At 36.0% G+C, this 22142-nt stretch overlaps 1 protein-coding gene across 10 annotated transcripts in view; it reads left to right on the top strand.

Annotated features, from left to right (window-relative positions):
- TENM2 (teneurin transmembrane protein 2) overlaps positions 1-22142 on the top strand; it is a 1160613-nt gene that overhangs the window by 339464 nt on the left and 799007 nt on the right. For all 10 annotated transcript variants that reach the window (XM_070517111.1, XM_044777697.2, XM_070517110.1 and 7 more), the window contains one exon: positions 9589-9864. In XM_070517111.1, coding sequence (XP_070373212.1) covers positions 9589-9864 — 276 coding nt within the window. The remainder of the gene's footprint in view (positions 1-9588; positions 9865-22142) is intronic.

Here is a 22142-nt window from a genome sequence, read left to right as displayed (position 1 = left end):
AGAAATCTAGACAAGTCCCAGATATGTGGAAATAAAATTACACCCATCTAAGTAACCCACGCTTCAAAGAAGTATAAGGGAAATTAAAAAATATTTGGAACTGGATGACAATGAATGGACAACATGTCCAAATTTGTGAGAGTCATCTAAAGAGGTAAAGATTATAGGTGTGAGATAAAGAAAGATTGTTTTTAAGTCAGTGATCTACATTTCTACCTCAAGAACCCAGAAGATAATGAGCAAGTGAAATCCAAAGTAAGTAGGGATAAATAAACAATCAAGAGAAGAGCAAAAAATAGACAAATATAAAATAAACAATAAAGGAAAATATGAAAGACAAAAGCAGGTTCATTGAAAAAACTGATAAAATTGACACAACTCTGGCAAGACTGATCAAGAAAAAAAGAGAGAATACACAAATACCCCAAATCAGGAGTGAAGGAAGGGGTATTGTTATAGATCCTACGCATATTCAAAGCTATTGTCATAAACTATGACAATTTAGATGAAAGGGAAAAATCCCTTGTAAAATTAATTAATATTAAAAAACAGATATTATCTCAAAAATATTTATTACAGATAGAGTCACTACATATTGATGAGACAATGTTCAATTAATTAGAAAGCTATAATAATTCTAAACCTGTATATACCTATAATATGGTCTTAAATAGTCATAAAGCAAATATTAATAAACCTATGGGGAGAAACACCCATGATAAATTTCATCATATATACTTCAATTACTCATAAGACAAACAGCAAACTAGTACCATGTAGAAGAATTGAACAAAGGATTAATAATTTCATTTAATTAATGCATATAGGATCTTGTACTCAATAATTAGAGAACATGTGTTCTTCTCAAATACACATGAAATGCTTTACAAAATTTATCAGGTTATAAAACAATTGGAAATTTTTTCAAAGATTTAAACAATTTCAAAATTGTTCGAAGATTTAGTAACATAAAAATCATGCTCTCTGGCCAAATACAATTAAATTAGAAGTCAAAAGAGAAATATATACAAAATATACCAATACATTTGGAAACAATAAATAGGTTCAATAGAAATATGAAAATATTTAGATCTAAACAATAGTGAAAATGCTATGGATGAAAACTTGTGAGATGCAGTGAAAGTGGTCCTTAGAGAGAAATGTATAGCCTGAAATGCTTATAATAAAAAAGAGAATGGAATGGCTGAACACAATGACATGAAGAATCAAATTTTAAAGATATGGACAAGAACAACTGAATGAACTCAAAGAAAGGAGGAGAAAGGGATAATTTGTATAGAGAATGGTAGAAATTAATAAACTAAACAGCATATACAGGTAGTAGATAGAATCAGAGAAGCAAAAATTTATTTTTTGAAAGGCAAAAACAATCACTGGCAAAACTAATCCAGTAAAAGAAAGAAGGCACAAATAAATAACGTCAGGAATGAAAATAAAGACAGCATACTACTAGCAGAAATCGAAAAGGACTCAGGAACACTTACTAACTTCCTGCTAATCCATTTAAAACATAGATGAAATGGGCATATTCCTAGAAAATTTATTGTTCCAAAACTTTCAAAATCAACTCAAGAAAAAATAGAAAGAGTTAATAATCCTATAACAAAAAAATAATAAAGCAAGTTTTTTCATCTGTAAACTGATGATCATGGTAATAGCTGTATCTGTTGTGTGGTTACTCAGTGGCAGGCAACGTTCTAAGCATTTTTAGCTGCCTTGTTTAATTCAGTGCTCACAACAACCCTGTGAAGGTGGCTGCTATTTTTATGCCCATTTTATAAATGAATAAATGGAGACTCATCAGAAGTAATTAATCCTAAGACTATATTGTCAATGAGTATTTTTAAAAGAGACCCTGGAACTCCCACTTTAATCCTAGACTATATAGTGACTATTTTTTAGGGCTGCTGTCCTATTAATTGGAAAACTATATAAAAGCATTTAGAACAGTACCTGCCACATTGTGAAGTCCTCAGTAAACGTAAGCTAATGTGATAGCCGTTCTCAAATATAAGACAGCTAGACTACTGCAGCTAGCTCACTCACGATTGTCCTTTTATTTTTTTTATTTTCCTCTGATTAAAAACAACGTATGTAGAGGCAGAGTCGGACGTGGTCAGATGACTGCACACCTTTGTAATGCTCTTACGTAGGATAACTGCTTGGTACCGTTTTTAATACTGGAATTGATTTTTAATCTTGTTGGAATTTTCATCAACAGAAAAGAGTCTCTAGCCAGCTAGGTTCCTGGACATTTCGTTTCTATTTATGAACTGGCAGTGGTTCAGCAGAACCTTTTGCTGTGGTAGCTGCTTTTGGGTTTTCCAAATTGGGTTTTGTGCAGGTTGGAATGTGAAAATGCCACCATATCAGAGAAGAATGCCACATTCACCTTTCTTATTGAAGTTATAAAGCTCACAGAGCAACCTAGATATTGGAATCTTCCCTGTCTTCGGTGCCCCGTTGATTTGGAAAGTGTTTCTTTACATTGAAATGATTCTAGTTACAAATTGTAAAAGTTGTGAAACAGACATTCAGATAGAGATTAAAATAATTCATCTAAAAGTTTAGAAATAAAATATTAACACCTTAGGTGCTATGCATAAAAGAAAATTGTGATTCTTAAAGTGCAGTTTTGAAATACAAATATTTGGTAAATCTTGTGAATAATAATGCTTGTACACCTACTCTGTAGTTTTAAGCCACAGGCTTCTTTGTGAACAGTTTTGTCAACATTTGGGAAAATATCTAAATGTGTAAAATCAGATGAACTTTAGAAGGGCATTAAGAGTGAGTTTATGTGAGGAATTTTAGTATACACAAGCATAAAACATCAGTATTCATAAGTAGTTGTTTTGGTGGCTTTCAAAATTGTTATTGCATAGACAAATATGTAGATTTTAGATTTGTAAGACAATAATGTTTTAGACAATGTTGGAAATTGTTTTGGACTGATTATTTTGTGTAGTTTATACATATCTATAATTGCTCTAAATTTAAATATTTTTGTTTATTTAAATTACATATAATTATACAAATATGATTGCTCAAAATTTAAATATAAGATATGGATATTCAATATAAGGTAACCATTTTGTGATATATTTTGATTAATCAAACAAATTGAAAGTTATGTCTTATCACCTATAATTGACATATTTTTCTTGAAAACTTTCCATTTTGCAAAAGCTTAAGGCTTCAGGTCAAATTATTTCACTTACGATGAAAAAAAACTATATCATTATAATTTATATCCTTTTCTTAAATACCTGTTAGAAAAATTTAGAGTCGATATTCATCCTAGACTTTAAAGTATAGACTCTAACATTTGCTCAAGAAAAGTGACCCATGTTTATTTACAAGAGATTCTCTTTGTCTTAGGATAAATGATCCTAGAAAAAGGCCACTTAAAAAAGGAATCAATGTTTAGAAAAGAACCAGTATTTCATATGAAATAGTAAAAGTAATTGACTGCAACTTTATCTTGAGAAAGTAAAATTGATTATCAAGAATGTATTTTACTTTATATTTAATACAATTTGTTATTCTAACTATGCTATAATTATTCAAAAGGACAAAGAATAACAATTTTTGTGTTGGGCGTAATATCCATTTTATGGCAAAATTGTCTGCCTGTACAATATTACATCCTTAACTTTAGATTTGCATTTTGCAGCATGATCACAGAAGGTCATATTTTGCAAAAAATATTTGATATATTCATTAATTTTCCTAAGAGCTTCTCATTAATCTTTTATTTAAATAATTATCATTCCTCATTCAAGTTGAGATTTTCTGGGTTCTTCGTATGATGAGTGGTTTTCTTCTTGTGTCCTGGCCATTTGAAGTATTATGTTTTAAAAACCTCTGGATCTTATTTAAATCTTCTGTTTCAGCAGGCCTCTGACACCAAGCCCGTGGGGAAGGTGGGACACTGAGGCTTGCTGCTGGTGGAGGTGAAAGTCCAGCTCCCTTGCTTGCCTTCTTTGACAAGGCAGCAGGGAGGGATGAGGTGGAAGAGGAAGAGATGCTTCTTTGCTGCTGGGCTGAGTCGGATTTTCAGACTCCCCACTAGGAATCTGCAGATAGCAACCTGGTTCAGAGGCAGAGGGGCACCTCCTTACAGTTCCCCATGAGTCCTCCAGTGGTGATAAAATTAGATTTAACATTCATCCTCCTCTGACACCAGCAGGGAGAGGGAGGGGTGCTTTGTTGCCACTGGGTGGGGATACAAGTCCAGGATCCCCTCATGGCCTCCAGGGACACCTTTGTGCGGGAATCAGGGAAGGCTCATTACCAGTGGGTGAGGATGAAAGTTGTGGTTCACCACTCGGTCTTCTCTGATTCCCTCCTGTTATGTTGGTGGAGGTGGGAGGGACCCCTCATTACAGTAGACTTTATTTTTGGCTTGTTTTGTCTGCTTCCATTGGTATTTCCAATTTGCAGCTTTCTCTAGCACCATGTCTGGGATATATGAGGGAAAAAAACCACCCAGGAAACTCAATATTATGTCCTTCTTCAGGCCCCAGGACCCTAATAGGCCTGTTTTCTCCTCGATCAGTCGTCTTCTCAAATTCTAGACTCTCTTTATGTGGTTTTTATGTGTACTGTCTAGGATTTTCAGCTGTACCATATTCAGATTAGCGCCATATTGCTTTCTGTTGTCAGTGACTAATTAATGACAGACATTGATATAGTGGTTGATATAAGAAGAGAAACTTGTAGTAAGTGGGTGGGGGTTAATTTTATAAATGATCACTGGTGACTATTTTCATGTTATAGCAAGGTTTGCTTCTCTGTAAAATTTCTTCTCTTAAATTCAGAGGACTCACATAGTAAACATTTAGATAAGAAAATTTTCCGTATTGTACCCCCCCATTACTACAGTTAACTTTTATCTTCCTGCCCTCATAGTAGAAAATCTGTTCAAACGCTGACATTTTCAGTGCTATTTGTATTCCCTGGTATTACCATGACATGATAATTCTGACTTAGCGACATATGTGCTTCTCCTATTTAAAGGTTATTTCAAAGTGTGAGAAGTTGGTTAAATACTTAGAAAATAAAGCCATGATCACAATGTGCTGACATATCCTTCCTTAGAATTGCGTCCCCAAATAAAATTAGTTGGTCAAAGGACAACAGTTGATATCTGTTGCAAAATTTCTCTCTAAAAAGTTTTGGAAAGGATTTGGGTTATACATTGAGGTTATGGTCAAGAAAAAGATAAAGCAAAAGGAGCTTATCAAGAGAATTATTTTTATAGATTTGTGTTTTGCTATTCTGATCACCTAAGTTTTTAGATAATAATCATCTCTCCCAATGCCTTAAATTATACTAAAATTTCCTGATGCAAATATCATAGATTTTGTGTAATCATTCTTCTATGAAAATATTGAGTCGCTTTGATAAAATCCAGTGGGACCACACTGGGCAGGTTATTAGCAGCAGCCATAGAACACATACCTGAGATGAAATGACTTTGATACATCGTCCACATCTGCTTTAATCAGTGGTATCAGGGAGGGTGGAGGCAGATAATGGGTAAACCTGTGTTCCATGCATCCTGAAGTAATGTGCCTCTTTTTATCCTTCTGCACAGTAGTAAGGAAGGAATGAAGTGGTGACTGCTTTCCACTAGAAACCTTATCTTGGAGAATCACACAATGACTAGTCTCTCTCTTCCATTCAAAGTTGCCTTTGAGCTTACTAAAGGTATAACCATGCATTATGAATTAGAGCAAAATCAGTCTTCTACCAATAAGCAAAGTAAGTGTGAAATAGTAAGCTGACATGATGTTAAAACTCCCCCATACTATTTACATGCTGAGCAGAAGGGTATAACATGAGGGCTTCATCGTGTAAGACGAACTACGTGAAAAACGTTTGTCTGAGATAAATTCATATAGAGGAATGTTTGAGAAGATGGGTATGGTAAGAGCCAACTCGAGGGGGCATGGTAACTTCTTCATGGAGCAACTCCCAGTCCCTCAACGTGGTGAGCCTACCACTAGATGAACTGCTAGGGAGCGAGCTGTGAAAAGATGAAGACTTGGACCGCTAGATGACCTTTCATGGCTCCTTGTCCTTTTCCTATATAGTATTTATCACTGTGTAGATTGTGCTTTGTTTATGTGATTCTTTGCTTAATGTCTCTTTCCCAATTAGACTGTAAATGTCATGGACTGTATTTGTATAACGCTCACTGTTGTTGTATCCCCAATGCCTAGCACAGCACTAGAAACAATAAATATTTGTTGAGTGATTTAATAAATGATAGACCAACTTTTGCTTTCTACTCTGTAGATGGCTCTCCGGCTTCAAACGTTAAGCCAGCAAAATTGGGAAAGGCTTGGTCCAGAATCTGGCTCAGGTACTTAGAATGAGGTTCCTATTCTTTAACTTCTTGAGGACAGAAAAGTACTAAAGTAAGAATTGTGGGGAACAGGTAGCATTAGGGAGATGTGGTCCTATATGAAGATGAAGATGAGGAGTTTAGATGGTAATATTTTTGAGGAAATAATTCTATTTGTACAGGACAATTTGCCTTTCTATAAGTCAGTGTGAACTTACTCATATACCTTTTCCTGGTGAATTCAGTACAGTGCCTCCAATTTTCTTTACAGTGTTGCTCATTTTCGGCTTGGGGGCTATAAGCTTGATGTTGAAACTCTTGAACTGGGCTTTTTTCTTTTATATCATTTGTGGCTACCTAAAAAATTTATGCAAATTTTACCTGATCCATGATGATCTCAAGTTTGTTTTAACAGAAAAATAATATTTTAATTTCTTATCATCAAGTAAATGTGATAAGCAAGGAAGAAGATAACCAAAGAAGGGGCACTATATTTATTCCGCAGCTTCCCACGCCCTAGGCTGACTGCCCATCACTCCTCGTACCCAGATTGAAAAGCACCTGGGATGCTCTGAAACTGAGGCTTCCTTTCCTCACACAGATGTTTGTCTTCTCCTGAGGAGGTCTTTGAAGCCAGTTCCAGATAATGAGGTGTGGGAAAACCATCAGAAAAGTTGCCTTAATACATACATCTTCCATTTCAAATAGAATCATAAAGCTAAAAATTCCCACAGGTGGAATAAAAACATGTGTTTTATTTTGGGTTGTTTTCATTTGTTGTAGGAAAAGGAAGCAATATATTTCATGACTATCTAGAATGAACATGAGCTCTAAAGACGAGATGAGAGAATGCTAATATTAAAGGACTTTTTCCAATTACTTAAGAATGAGAAGAGCAACAAGAAAGAAAAGAATCATAATATCAGACATACGTGAACTCAATAACTTTAGTTTTATAGACTATTGAAACTAAAATATACATTTTAGTGTACAATTATGAGACAATTCCTAATTATGAAGGATGCAACTTGGAACAGAGTACACTGGTCAGAGAATATCAGACAGCATGATAAGCTGTGCATAGGGAATAAATAACAGACTTAGAACTGTGCTGGGGCCAGCCTGGTGGCATAGTGGTTAAGTTCGTGCACTCTGCTTCAGCGGCCTGGGGTTCACCAGTTCGGATCCTGGGCGCAGACCTACACACTGCTCATCAGGCCATGTTGTGGTGGCGTCCCACATAGGAGAACTAGAAGGACTTACAACTAGGATATGCAACTATGTGCTGGGGCTTTGGGGAGGAAAAAAAAAAAGATTGGCTAATCTTCCTAAAAAAAAAACATCTGTGCTTATGGCAGTGAGGACTTCTCTCTTCCCCACATACGTAGAAAGAAATCACCCCATGCTCACAGGAATTCTCCTTGGGTTAGCTCTCCAATGACTAGGTTTCACTCTGCAGAGACAATTATATACAGAATTGGGTTTGATTCCATTTACACAGCCAAATAAGGTTCAACGTGCAGTGAAGAAAGGAGAGTAAAACCTCAGAATAAAAATACCTGTGTCTATTACAAAGTAAAGTCACACCAGGTCAATGTAAAGAGTTGTTTGATGCTTTTAAGATAAAGCCTGGGAAATGATATCATGTATGTGAACCATCATAGAGTGTTAAGTTAGATCAGGGTTTTGGATAAGAGAATGGCCCTATTATAATCAGTATGCATAGAGTGAGTCAACCCAGGGCTTGGGGGTTATTTATAAGGTTTTCTTCACTTTGGGCATAAAAGTGCATTTCTTTGTTGCGTTTTTTCGTTGTCCATAAATGGCTTAAAGACAAAAGAATCAGTTTTATATGTCAATAAGTAGAGTGCCCAGATGTGACCTTGGACACAGTATTTAACCTCTTTGTAAAGTGGTCATCATTTACGCTGCTGCACTATTATGAGATTTAAATGAGATAAAGGCTAGAAGATGCCCGGCCTCATGCCTGATACATGGTAACATTTCCCTGTGTTCAATAAATACCTATTCTCTTCTTCTTCCCATCAAACTCAGTGCCCACCCCTGCACATCCCAAAAGCACACACATTCATTTCCACTGGTGAAACCTACCTGTGGTTTTAAATTGTATTAACAAAGAGGAATGGTTTGATATCATTTAAAAACAAAAGGCCTGACTTCATCCATAGGATGCTGATTTAAGTAACACATTACACATACTCATTTAAAAAAAATACTTTGGGGGTTGGCCTGGTGGTGCAGTGGTTAAGTTTGCGCACTCAGCTTCTGCGGCCCAGGATTCATGGGTTCAGGTCCAGGGCACAGACCCACACACTGCTCATTTTGTATGTGGTGTTATCCCACATACAAAATAGAGGAAGATTGGCACAGATGTTAGCTCAGCAACAATCTTCCTCAAGCAAACAGAGGAGAATTGGCAATAGATGTTAGCTCAAGACCAATCTGCTTCACCAAAAAAAATAAAGTTATATATTATCACGTATAAGACACTCAGTGATTCTGAGAGGAATTTAAGAAATTAATACCCAGATTTTACAGATAAGAAAACTGGGACTCAAGGAGTCAGAGAATTTCCACAATCAGATTTACCAGAGGGAAGCTAGGACTGATACCCAGGTCTCCTGGCCACCACTCACATTTATTGGAGGATTAAGCTTCTTTGACATGAAGACATACTGCTCAAGAATCAGATCCAGGTTTTGCTACAATCTAGATGTGTGACCTTGGGTAAGTCACTTAAATTCTCTGTTCCTTAGTTTCCTCATTTACAAAATGATTACAATAACGTTATCATCTTCATAAAGTTGTAAAATTTTGAAATATAAAAGTTGCAAAATAAGAGATGCCTGGAGCATGGTAAATCCTTGGTTTATGTTAGCTTTTATTATAAATGCAGTGCTTTTTCAGCTACATGGTGCTACCTAGACAACAATAAATGCTTAAAATTTTTTGAAATAAAATCTGAGCATTCTGTCCTAGGATTGAAATTAATCTTAGATGTTTACTTTTTTTTGCTCTCAAATTTACCCCAGTGGCCTAAATACTCTTGCCCAAGACCCATTCCTGTATACCATGGCAATCTGGCGTATTTTTTGGATGGCAAATGTGTCTGTCTGCTTTCCGTAGGAATAGATTTTAACTTTGTAAAGCATTTCACAAATCTTAACTGGTCTCTGTTGCTGTCACCCTAGGAACTAACTTCACACTTGCTGAACTGGGAATCTGTGAGCCCTCCCCGCACCGAAGCGGCTACTGTTCCGACATGGGGATCCTACACCAGGGCTACTCTCTGAGCACAGGGTCTGACGCCGACTCCGACACAGAGGGAGGGATGTCTCCAGAACACGCCATCAGACTGTGGGGGAGAGGGATGAAATCCAGACGCAGTTCCGGCCTGTCCAGTCGTGAAAACTCGGCCCTAACACTGACTGATTCTGACAACGAAAATAAGTCAGATGAGGAGAACGGTAGGCCTGCTTCTGAAATACCTTTGAATGTTCTAGGCATACACAATGCGGGACTTGGGGTGGTTTGTTTTTTAATAAAGAGGCACATGAAACCATTCATTTTCTTTTAAATCGACCTTGTCTACCCAGTCTGAGCTGGGGGAAAATAAACTGGCGAACCTCAAGCACACAAGAAATGAGGAGAGAATTTTAAAATCTCATTGTGATAACGCAGTCTTCAGGTACAGTCGGTTGGTCTTATTAGCAAGTAAATTACATTGCAAAAGAGGAAACTTGATAAACTATGACCTATTCCTAGAAAATGTCCTCTCTTCACAAGTTTCTAGGTCTTTGTATTGATTTCCCCTTCCCAGTAAATGGCAACCTGGGTTATTTTTTTTCATGAAGATCTCTTAAGAATCCTACCTTATCTTAGACTTTCATTTCCAGGCAGCAATGCCTCATATCCGTATTGAAGATCAAACTTGGAGCAGATGCTCTGGAGTTTAATAATGACAAATAGGAAGAGACTTGTCTTCAAAAAAGTATTCTCTTATGTTTACTTTTCTCCTTGGTACCTATGTAGGTTAATGGCTTCCCACATCTTCTATCACGAATCACTATTGCTTATCCATCAGCTTTGTAGATGGCTTTTAATGAAACTTTGAAAATTAAATGTTTCCGATCATTAAGCAGTAAATATAGGGAAGCCTAAGCAAGTCATTAAAGAGATAAGGTGCTTATTTGTGGATTTCTTAGCGACTCAGAACCGTGTTTAGTCAAAAACATTTTTTAAAAGATAAATTGCATTGGGTACCGTTGATTTATGAAGAAAACATCAAATGCGATGTGGTTTGCTATGAATATATTGTGTGTTCGCTAAGAGAATTACCATTAAAATGTTTACAAATAGATCAGTTAAGAATGTTTATATAAAATGTTATAAACTTCTACGAGAGCTGCTTTAAATATTTTCTTGAATTTAAAAAAAGGAAAAGAAATTTGCAGGTGGACAGCTCGTTGTGAACGCACAAGCATAGCTAAATATCATTTACTCTCAAAATTATGTTGAAAATACATCATTTCCTGGGTAAGTCGCATGTATTCTAAAAGATGTCACTTTGTTGCATTTAAATTTGTGTCTAATTCTGAAATAATTTATTCGACAGTGGGGACAAGGGGATGTGTCTTACTTATGTCTGCATTTGTGTAGCTAATCAAGGTGTACTCTCAAGGAAAAATCTACACTTGACTCCTTTCGAACTTTAACAAAATTCTGACACTTGGCACATTCAATGCTCTATCCTATCAAGGTGCTTACTTGATAGGAAATTACTTTTGGACGTTTTCATAAAGGCATACATTGACTCCATTTATTGATGCACTTTTTCAACTTCAACGTGTGTCAGATACTATTTAAATGGAAGCAGTTTGACTGCCTAATAAATAAAATCACTTGTAATCCAAGAACTTATGGCACATTTTAAACAAATTATTTTAGCAAATTTTCCCTGGTTGGTATTCTCACTGGTCTTATGAGAACCACCTATACAGAATTATGTATACAAATGTATAGATTCTACACCTTTTCTTTTTTAAGCTATATACATCTTAAAAAGCCAACTTATAAGGAGAGGTTTCCAGTGAAGCAACAGGAGCAAAAAATGCTTGCCTTGAATTTACCCAGAACTGTTATGGATGGGCGAACTTTATAATTAATGATGTATTTGGTAGACGAATATTAGCCTCCTTTTTCCAGTATTATTTGAAACATCGCATTTGAACAGTGTTCTCCTTGGGGGAGGCTGTATAAATCCCCGTGTACCGATAGGAAATAAACCTTTAGATACAGTGCCTCAACTTTTTTCCTGTAATACTAGTTATAATGCCATCAGAATCACATAAAGAAAAATGTACTAAGTACTAAGCAACTCTTTTGTGCCTGTGTGAGGCAGAACTTGAAGGGGATACTGAAGCCAGAGTGCAAGCTTAGGTGATAGATGATTGTTTAAAAATGTACAGACAGATTGTGTTTCCTTTTCTCTTTTTTAAATTTTTCAGTATTTCACTTATTCAAAAGATGTACATAATGCATGTTCTGTTCTTAATTTGGGGCCAGAAATAAAAAGAAGAAATTTTACACATCTTGTCATAAAGTCATCAAGCAAATAAAAAGTGAGGGGCAGCTACTCTGCAGGCCGAGGTATTAACTTCAGTAAACTTCTTGCTCTTTCTCTTTGACAAATTCTGTTTAGCTCACACAAAAATCAATGCGTTTTCACATCACCGATTCTATGAAGTTTGGGGATGTATTATCATATAGATTGACAGTTGCCCCACTGGTTCCACACCACAGCATGGACACTTACAAAGCCATCGTTAATTTCTCACACTTGTACCCCAGAATGGCTTCCTCCGTAATGAACACTCTACCCTTCAGAGCCAAATCAATAACCTTTCAGGTATGCCTCTCCTGAAGAGGAAGTAACAAGAATCTGTACTTTGAGAAAGGAGCTCTCCAATTCCATTTTAGATTTTAAGGATGTGTGGTCATAAAATGAATCTTTTCTTTGGATGCCATATATTTTTATTTCATTTTAGTGGTGGGATCTTGGGGTACATAGATTTTCACAGTGAAAGATTTTAAAATCACCCTTATAAAAATTCCTAGTGTGGTTCTGCGAACTATAGTTAAAGTGAAGACAGATCTCAAAAACCAACTTCTCTTTCTATAGTGTGAAACATGTATCCAACCTTCAGACTCGTGTAATAAAATCCCTGACTGCCAACAGTTCTTTCTGTATGCTGCTGTGACAAAAATGACCTACTAGTAACTTGAAAGTCCCTTCACACTGAACACGCAGATAAATGTCTTCTTCTCGTGTGTGTGTGTGTGTGTGTGTAGACACTTCAGAGTTATCACTGCTCACAGCTCTGTGTCTTACACTTGCTGTATAGCCACAAAATTAACATTGTGCTGGCTTGGCTTGCTTTAAATAGATAAAACACTCAGGTTGAGGTTATTTCATCAGGGTCTTTATCTTTAAGTTAGTGATGGCTTGGTTAGAAATGGCAGTGAGAGTTGAGAACAACTAGGCCAAGTCTTTGCTGCTGTGGAATTTGACTGCATCTATAGAAAGGGCTTTCCCAGTGACTTTAAATTAGAATTATTCCTTTTTTGGGTAATAAATGTCCCACTTAAAGTGTGTCCTTTCTCAAACCCTTTGTATCATCTGAGTTATGGAGAAAATGAGGCAGTCACTAATACACAAAAATAACTAATTGCCTCCTTAAAAATGCAGAACAGCATACGCTGTAAAAAATCTGGTCTAAGTACTCTTGACTCCCTTAGGCGATTTCTTCACCTTGGGGACTTAAAAATATCCTTGAGTTTTCCTTTTTTTTCCCCAGCATAATTCCAGTTTCAGTTATTTTATTGGAAATCCAGAAAGAAAAAAGACAAAAAAAATAAGCTTGGCTGTAGGATAGGGAGCCAGAAATTACAGAAAACGAAATCTGGCTTTGGTTAAAGCTTTAAGAAAATTATCTTTCCCTTCCCCTCTCTGTTTCCACCCAACGTAAATAAGGACAATGTTCATTTTCATCTCTTGTCAATTGGGAAATTTATAATTCTCATAATGTACTTTGAGGTTGAAAATATAAATGTCGGGTTAATTCCATTGCATTTCGCAAAATGCATTTATAAAACAAGCTGGCGCTCGGCGCATAATGGATTTGTGTAAAGTATATTTGTGGAACACAGATTCTATTAGATTGTGAGTCCTCTTGGCAGAGGTCTGCAGTGTTCCTGTCTCCTCCGGAGGGCTTGAACACACCGGGTACAGACTGCATGTTAATTGAGACATGAGGCATGAACTCTGAGGGGAGAAAGGATTTTCCTTAGGACCAGGGACAATGTCTGTAGGTTGTTACCACCAACCACGTGGCATCCATTTGTCATGTGAGGTGACTTTCTTAAGTCTTCTCCCTTTCTCTTCAAAAAGTGACTCCTCAGTAAGTGTTACATTAGAATGCCCCGTAAGTAAACACATCCAAGCTCTGCTAGTGGGTTTCTATATTTGCCCCCCTCTATTACTCTTACACATTCTTAAATTTATTTTATGTTTTATACTCCACTTTACTCCTTTCTTCTCCCCCATCCCATATATAAAAATTACAGAGAATGCCTGGAACAGATATAAAACCTTGCAATTACAGTTAAGGGCTCATAATCTTGTTCTTAAAGTTGGGAATGAGAATAGTGAAAGTGGTAGCAACAAAAATCACACACTATTATTTGACTGTACTTTGACATGGATATGGGGATGATTTTTTTCCAGCCAAATTTTGCAGCAAAAACTTCCATGAAACCTAAAGAAAATACTGTCTCAAGCCCTTAAACACAAAATAAAAAACATGAAAGAAAATAAAACAAACCTTAAAGCCATTTTGATGACAATTATTTCAAGTTTTGTTTTCCAAGAATTATTTTTTTATACTTGCAAGTTTGAAAGAGCAGCATTTATAAAGAAGAATGTGAAATGAGTTTTCACGGATTGAAAAAAATAAAAGACATGAGAAGAAAATGTCACAGGTTTTCGGTCTCGTCTATTCCTAAATGAAAGGATGACTTGATTTTAATAATTGTGGTTCAATTCCCTAGAATTTGCCATATTAGAGTTCATATGCTCTTAATTTACCAAGAGTTTGTTAATGAGAGTCTTACATATATGACTGTCACAATGCTGAGATGCAGCTGATAATATCAAACTAGAGGCAAAATTTAGGAACATCACATTGTCACATGGCTTGTAACCAAGAAGGGAAAGGACTGCTGTTTTGCAGACAGACCTGTATAAGACTCTAGAGGTTGAGATGTTTGGCAAATTAAGCAAAGCTTAGATTACTTTAAAGTAGAACGGAGAACATGAAGGAATGTAAGAGTATGTGCCTGATTTTAGTACTGCATGTTCCAGATTATAAACTTTAGTGGCACGGTTCTTCGTTATTTATATATTTCTTTCTCTCCTTCGGTGGTTTCTTTCATGTTTGTTAATGCTCCCCGGGGCTATCAAGCGATAGCTCCATTCAATAAATACAATAAATAAAATGAAGCGCTAAGCCTTACTTTTGGCAAGGGCAGCCTGATCATTACACGTGTAATCTCCGGGCCCTGGGGGAGACATTGGGCTTGGTGGATAATCATTTGGTTTTAAGCTGCTGTGTTCCTGGTTTCTGTACTTTCACTTCAGTTAAGTAGCAAAGGCAGGAAACGCGTGAGAGGCGAAATGTTTTTGCCAGCTCACGAATGGGAGCCTTCTTCAGTCAGAAAACTCTGAACTTTTTTGCTTATTGTTTAGTCACTTTTTAGGTTAGTTGTTGTTTGTCAAGGATCAAATTAAATTAAATTTTGAGGTGAGATGTAATCAAGTATTAAGGCCATAAATAAAATGAATTAAAGCTCAGAAAGTTGATAGTATAAATTTTCTACAGACAACTGAATCAGGATGAACATGCACAGAAAATAATATCAAACTAAAAAGGGTTTGACACTTGCATATGAGAAGTAATGAGATGCTTCAATTACTCATTCTGAGCCTGGGATACAGTGAGTGGAAGGAGAAAATTTCAAGTACTAGATTTGTAAACCGGATAAAAATTGCAGATACATGGGTATTATGTGGAAATGCTTATGCTTAAAGGTAAAATTGTTACTTGTGATTTAATGTTGAGTATTATTTAGTGCTAGCTAAAAGGACTGCCTGGGAAATTGTCCTTCCTGGTTTCCCAAAACTCATTTGAGGAATGTTAAAGGAGTGAAAGGTGGAGATAGGAGATTCACAGAAGAGTTATTAGCAACAGAGGTTAGGAACTGTAGTCCGTGAGCTGTTTTATTTGGTCCGAGTAGTGTTTAAAAAGTTTTACATTACTAACGAACATTTTAAAAGTGGGAAATGTCTTATTAGAAATCTTTACTTTTGGTTTCTCTCAAAATATACAAGGCCCAGTAGCACTTGTCCACGTTTCCCTCTGGACAAACCGAGATAGTAGCAATAACCATAGCAGTTCTAGATGGGTCCATGTCTTCTGGTTCACCTGCCCTCTCTCCATTCTGTTCCTCTTATTTAAGGTCTGGCTTAGCCTTCATAAGCACTCCACTTACCCATCTTCACCTATGTGCAAACTTTAGGGAAACCAGAGATAATAAAAATGGTAGAAAGAAAGCTGGAAACCAGCAATTTTGGCTTAATTTAACATGTGTTTAGTGTGGTGATGTTCCCGCTTTTTTGTAAGTTTGACTCATCTGTAAAATGGGTTTAATTTTTCTATACTAAATTTCTAAAATGGTGTTAAGATGTTCAGGTAAAATTAAATCAAAGGAAAATCGGTTTAATTTGGAAATTAATAATGTAATTGTGTGTGTGTGGAAGGGGATGGTAAATGGGCGATATGCCCTCCCCATCTTCTGAAGTAGATGACCTGAAGTACTGGAAAATTAAAGTCAGAATCTTTGATTTTAATGCATGTGCTTCAAGCTACTTTAATGTAAAAGGATCTAGGTGGAGTTTTAAGAAATAGATGGAGGGAAAACCTACTTTAAAAACTTTAGCTACTTCAGCTGATTGAGGAAAACCCCAGGGCTTTTCGGGAGGAAGCCATTTAAAGAGGAGGAAAATGACTTTGTACTAATTATGTTCAGTTTTGATCGGGCAAGTGGTTTATGGAGTCTGTTACAATGAAGTGGAAGACAATAAAGTGAAGGCTGGAAGGGAAAAACGCAGTGATATACACAGACCTCCAGCACCCTAAGAGAGAAAGACTTGGAGCAGTGTTGGATAATGCTGAGCTGGGAACAAGTGAGAGTCAGAAACAGTGCTCCAAACTAAGAAATGTTCCTCTGCAAGTGAGTAAGCAGGATACCCAAGTATTATTCAGGGATGGCTTTCATTCACAGCGCAATATACTCCCAGTTGTCTTAGCATCCTAAAGATATTTGTGAAGGAGAAAAAATAATTGAAATACAAGCATGTTTACTAATGGAAGGGGCTGAAATGTTTGAGTTGGCATTCTTTGGAACCTCCATTCATGGAGGTTTATACTGGCCTGAGGAGAATAAAAACGATTGACACTAGAGCAATATTCTGCTTGTGTTAAACATAAAAACTTACATGGAGAAAGCTAGGCACAAGAGGAGGTTTGGGAAATATTTCTTTGTAGTGCATTTTATACAAGAAATACACCATCACATATTCACTGATCCAAAGGGGTCTTTGAAATGAATTTTAAAACAAGAAAAAGAAAATTGGTATTTGGAAGGTAATGCACATTGGTTAGATATGCATATTTTCATACACACATATGTGATGTTCTGTTTTATTTAGCATCGACGAAGAGCAGTTAAGTAATCTTGGATGAGGAGATAATTTGGCGGATCCTTGTTATTTTATTTCTGAGAAGATTTGATGAGTGGCTGCTGGGTGCTCAGCGTTATTCAAAGCCATTGTGTGCATCTCTTTGTACATGTGTGTCTGTGTTGTGTGTGCATGGTAGTTCAGTCGGGAGGAGGGTATTATTGAGAGAGATAGACATCAAGAAATAGAAATTGATCAAATTCCAGGGATATGGTAATGAAGGCCGTATATGAATACGCCAGCATGGGTACCTGGACATTTTGTAGTATCTGATTTGGTGAGGAAGCTGATTACTTTGCAGTGTAGAATATATTCTCCTGTGTCCCTCTGCCCTCCCCAGCCTTGATCTCTACCCCCAGGACTTTACCTCCCCACCCTGTATCCAGCAAGGCCCAATCACCCCATCAATGAGCTAATTTCTTTATTATTTCATTCTATCTTCTTGTTAAAATTAGTGGGATCACGTTTCCAAAATGTGATTTGAGCATCATGATTCACTGGCGTGTAGGAAAAAATTAAAATTTCTATTTATATCTACTTTTCTGTTCACTTATCCTTTAAAATTTCTATTTTTGAGTATGTTTCATAATGCATGTAATACATTAGTATATGTATAAACACACGTATATATGATAGATTACATAAATGCAGAAATATATACATTGGATGTGTCCAAAATTTTGTATTAATATAGCTATATGACAAAATGTTAAATGACTATTGTTTTAGACATTTTATTTCCCCAGAGATGAGATCTAAGCAGCCAGTCTCTCCTTGGAATATTTGGATAATCTATTATCTTGTGGCAACCTATTAGAATGTCTTCCTTATTGTTCATAGCTGTCTGTGCTGATCATACCTTACTATTTTTGATGCAATTTCTATTTTCTTCTCTCAATTCTCTGTGTCAACTTTCACTTCTTACATGGAGGGATAAGAATATTTACTTTTCTTTTTTTGAAGAAAGCAACACCCCTGTACACTTACAGAGAAATTCCTGTCTATTCTCAATAGGGAAGTAAGAAAATAAACGGTACGTATGTCAGCAGACTGGTATAGTAGCTGCAGCTTTGAGGAGGTGGAGTTTTAATCGGGTTGTGAATGAGGGCTAGAGTTTATATGAGTGGAAATGAGATGATGGATATTCCAAATGAAGAAAAACCAATGTGTATGGTGGCTGGAGAATGGGGAGGTGGTGCAAAGATGATGATGATCTTTTTCAGGAATATTCTTTTTAAAAAAATTCCAACTCTAGTCAGACAAACAGAAACATAGTGATTTTATTGGACAGCCATAAAAATATATCAAAAGATGTATAGGAACCACATGACCAAGAGCTTTGAGTTTCACCCTAGGGAATTAAGGTCTGACCAAGAAGATGTTACAGAATTACTGAAAGTTTATCTGAGCAGGGACTGTTATGTTTTAGGAAGCATCAGATTAAAGCACACATACACACATGCAAGTGTTTGGACAGGAAAGTAACAAGGTTAGATGCAGTGATATCAGAGAAAGAAGCATAATTCAAGTAAGAGGACCCAAGAAATCCCTAACTATGGAGATTCCTGCTCCTTGGCATTTCAGTAGGAGAAATTAACCCCTGACTAGTATATGAATGAATGCTGAATACTTGTAATTAAGATATTAAAATTTAGAAAGCACCTAATTTGAAGCTCACGGAGTACAGAGAATGTTCCTTACAGAGTAATCTATTATGTTTACACGTCCAACACAGTATTACAACAGCTAGACTCCAGTGTTTATACTACTTAATCAAATGATTAAATAACAAAATAGCATCAAATATTGCTATGTACAAGGAAAGCAAGTCATAGTATTATTTTTAAAGGAACAGTTAGTGTGTTGTAGGTGAACTATTCCGGGTTGATTAACAGTTTCTTGAAGATTATTTCTATTTCTCTAGCCTTATTGCTTCTTCTGGAGTCATTGTCTCATGCAATTTATTATAAGTTATCTTATAACTGTAGTTATGTCTCCCTTCTCATCCCTAATCTTTTATTTATTGATTTTTTTAAAGACTGGCACCTGAGCTAGCATCTGTTACCAATCTTATTATTTTCTTTTTCTTCTTCTTCTTCTTCTTCTCCCTGATGTCCCCCCGTACACAGTTGTACATTCTAGTTGTAGGTCCTCCTGGTTGTGCTATGTGGGATGCCGCCTCAGCATGGCCTGATGAACCATGGAATGTCCACGTCAGGACCCGAACTGGTGAAACCCTGGGCTGCCAAAGCGGAGCACTTGAACTTAACCACTCGGCCACAGGGCTGGCCTCCCTAATCTTTTATATTTTTATCTCTCATATTTTTAAAAAAATCAGACTTGAAAAGGACATATTTATTTTTATTTCAAGCTTTATACTTGTCTTTATTATTAACTCTAATGTTTCTTTTTCATTAAGTTCATCCTTTATTTTTTAATTCTCCCATTTTAACTTTTAGAGTACATTTTGTTGTTTTTCCTTGCTTTTTAAGATGAGTTTTAAGTTTTGGTACTTTCAGTCTTCTTTATTTAATAAGAGTAAACATATTTATTTATATCCCATAGGCTTTGATTGATACAAAGTGGTGTCCTCTTCATTGCTTTCTAAAGACTCCTAGCCATCTGGATTCCCAAAATAAAACAGAATCCTGGTCTTACCAGTTTTTCACTTTAGGACGAATATTTGCTGAAGAAGACCAATTTTTTATGATGTCCACAGTAAGATATATATTATATATTAATATATACTAGTTAGCATTTATTAATATATCTGTACTATATATGAATGTCTGTGTAAAATATGTAATAGAAGTATGCAACTATGTCTAAGATATATGAAAATATGTTTGTGTGATATTAATATTTTTACAGACTTGGCATCACGGTTTGCATGCCCTATGTAACCTTATTTTTTCAGTCAATATATTATAAACATTTTCCCATGGCATTAAATATTTTCTGCAAAAGTTAACAGGTGCATAGCACTCCTTTAGCATAAGACATTTCCTCGATTTCCCTTCATAGGACATTTAACTTATTTTTATTTTAGAAGCAGTGAAGAACAATATGATGAATAAAATCCTTGCAGCTAAATTCCTGTGCACATCCCTAATTCTTTTCTTATGATAAATTCCTGGAAGATTTAGACATACATGGTTATGCAAAGTTGTAATCCTTTTCAACCAGTTTCCTCATAAGAAAGTTTACGCTTGCACCAGCCCCGTGTGAGAGTGACCTGGCACACACACTGGTGCTCAGGAGTCACTGGAAGTGATCTTAAAATTTTTGTTATTTATCCTATTACTTTATAAAAAATATTTTTATTCTTGTTTTCATTTATTTGGATGTGAGTGAGGCTGAGCAACTCTCCATGTATTTATTGTCTATTTATAGTTCTTACTTCTTGCTTTTATTTCTTCTCCAGATAAGAAGATGTTGAAATGATTCTTTTCATTGTTTAGTTTGTATTAACTTTTTACAGTGCCTGCAGTGATCCGAGAATAAGTCCTGTTGTACTTTATTTTCTATACAGATGGTTTAAAATGTTCATTTACAGGTGTGAAAATCACTTCTCTACATTCTCAAAATTATGCAACTTATTTTCTATAGGATGGAACACTATATGTATATGCAATCTTGATCTGCAGATCTCGAAAATCCATTTAACCCATCAGACTTGAAAGCTTAAAAACCATTTAGAATGATAGCATTAACCAAAGAAGAATAGCTAGCTCTGAGTAGGGTAGGGAATTTTTTTCCCTATTAAGTATTTCAGCTGTTGTTCACAATGCAAGACTTTATTTCAGATTGTTAATTGATAACAAACCAAGGATAGAATTGCACGCCACATGATGAAAGGAAATTCACATCTGCTGGGACAATCTGCAAGGCACCTTGAGGAGACAGAATCAAGTAAATGATGTATTAAATATTCTTAAAACTTCCTCCATCCATGGTGCCTTTGATTCAATGAGGATCGTAATAACGAACACAGTGGTATCCCAGCTATTGGTATTTTCACAAAATAGGTAGTTCTGCATGCAAGATAAATATCTCAGTACATAAAGAAATACTCTGAAAATAATCATGTGGAGGCAATTACTATTATAATAAGCATATGGTTCTGCTAATATAGTGTTGCTTAATAATTGATGTTATAGAAAAAAAAGAGTAGAAAAAGTTCTATATTCTAGGGCATCCCCTTGTACATTCAGAATGGAAAAGACCCTAGTGAAATGCACAACAATTAAGAGAATACAGGCTGTCTTCCACTTCCGCTGATACACATTTATGGCTACGAACAACAAGGCACATTGGGAAGGCAGGAAGTATACAAATCAACTTAATCTGTCCCTCTGTGGTATTTCAGGCCCTCCACAATATAGTCCAATTTTATGCTTTTAGCCCTTGCTCCCACTTCTTCTCTATTTTTCGCTCCAGCCCAGTTGGGCTACTTATTTTTTTCAGAGCATACTCATTCCTTCTCTGTGTCTTTGTTCATCCTGTACTCTTTGTTCTCATTGTTATTCCCAAACCCACCCATCCATCACATTTCCATCCATCATCAAAGAAGTATTTATCATGCCAAGTCCCCAATGAAAGCCATTCCAGTCTCTTTATCTATATATGAACTTCCACTCCTTTCAACTCTTTAGCATTTTATTTAACTATTTCTCTTGCAACTTAGGGGAAATGGTGTATCCTTCTCTAAAGTAGAGAAGTAAGTAATTTGAGATGCATTTTGGAGATAGAATATACAGAACTTGACAATGGCTTGAATGTAGATGATGATGAAAAAGAGCTATCAAGGATTCCTGACTTTAGCAATTGAGTGGATTCCTAAGTACTAAGAGGACAAGATTTGAGGGCTGACCAAGAGTTTTATTT

Source organism: Equus asinus, chromosome 9, assembly GCF_041296235.1.
Source record: "Equus asinus isolate D_3611 breed Donkey chromosome 9, EquAss-T2T_v2, whole genome shotgun sequence".
Lineage (NCBI taxonomy): Eukaryota > Metazoa > Chordata > Mammalia > Perissodactyla > Equidae > Equus > Equus asinus.
Note: the sequence above shows the minus strand (reverse complement) of the source record. Positions and strands in the feature narration are given on the sequence as shown.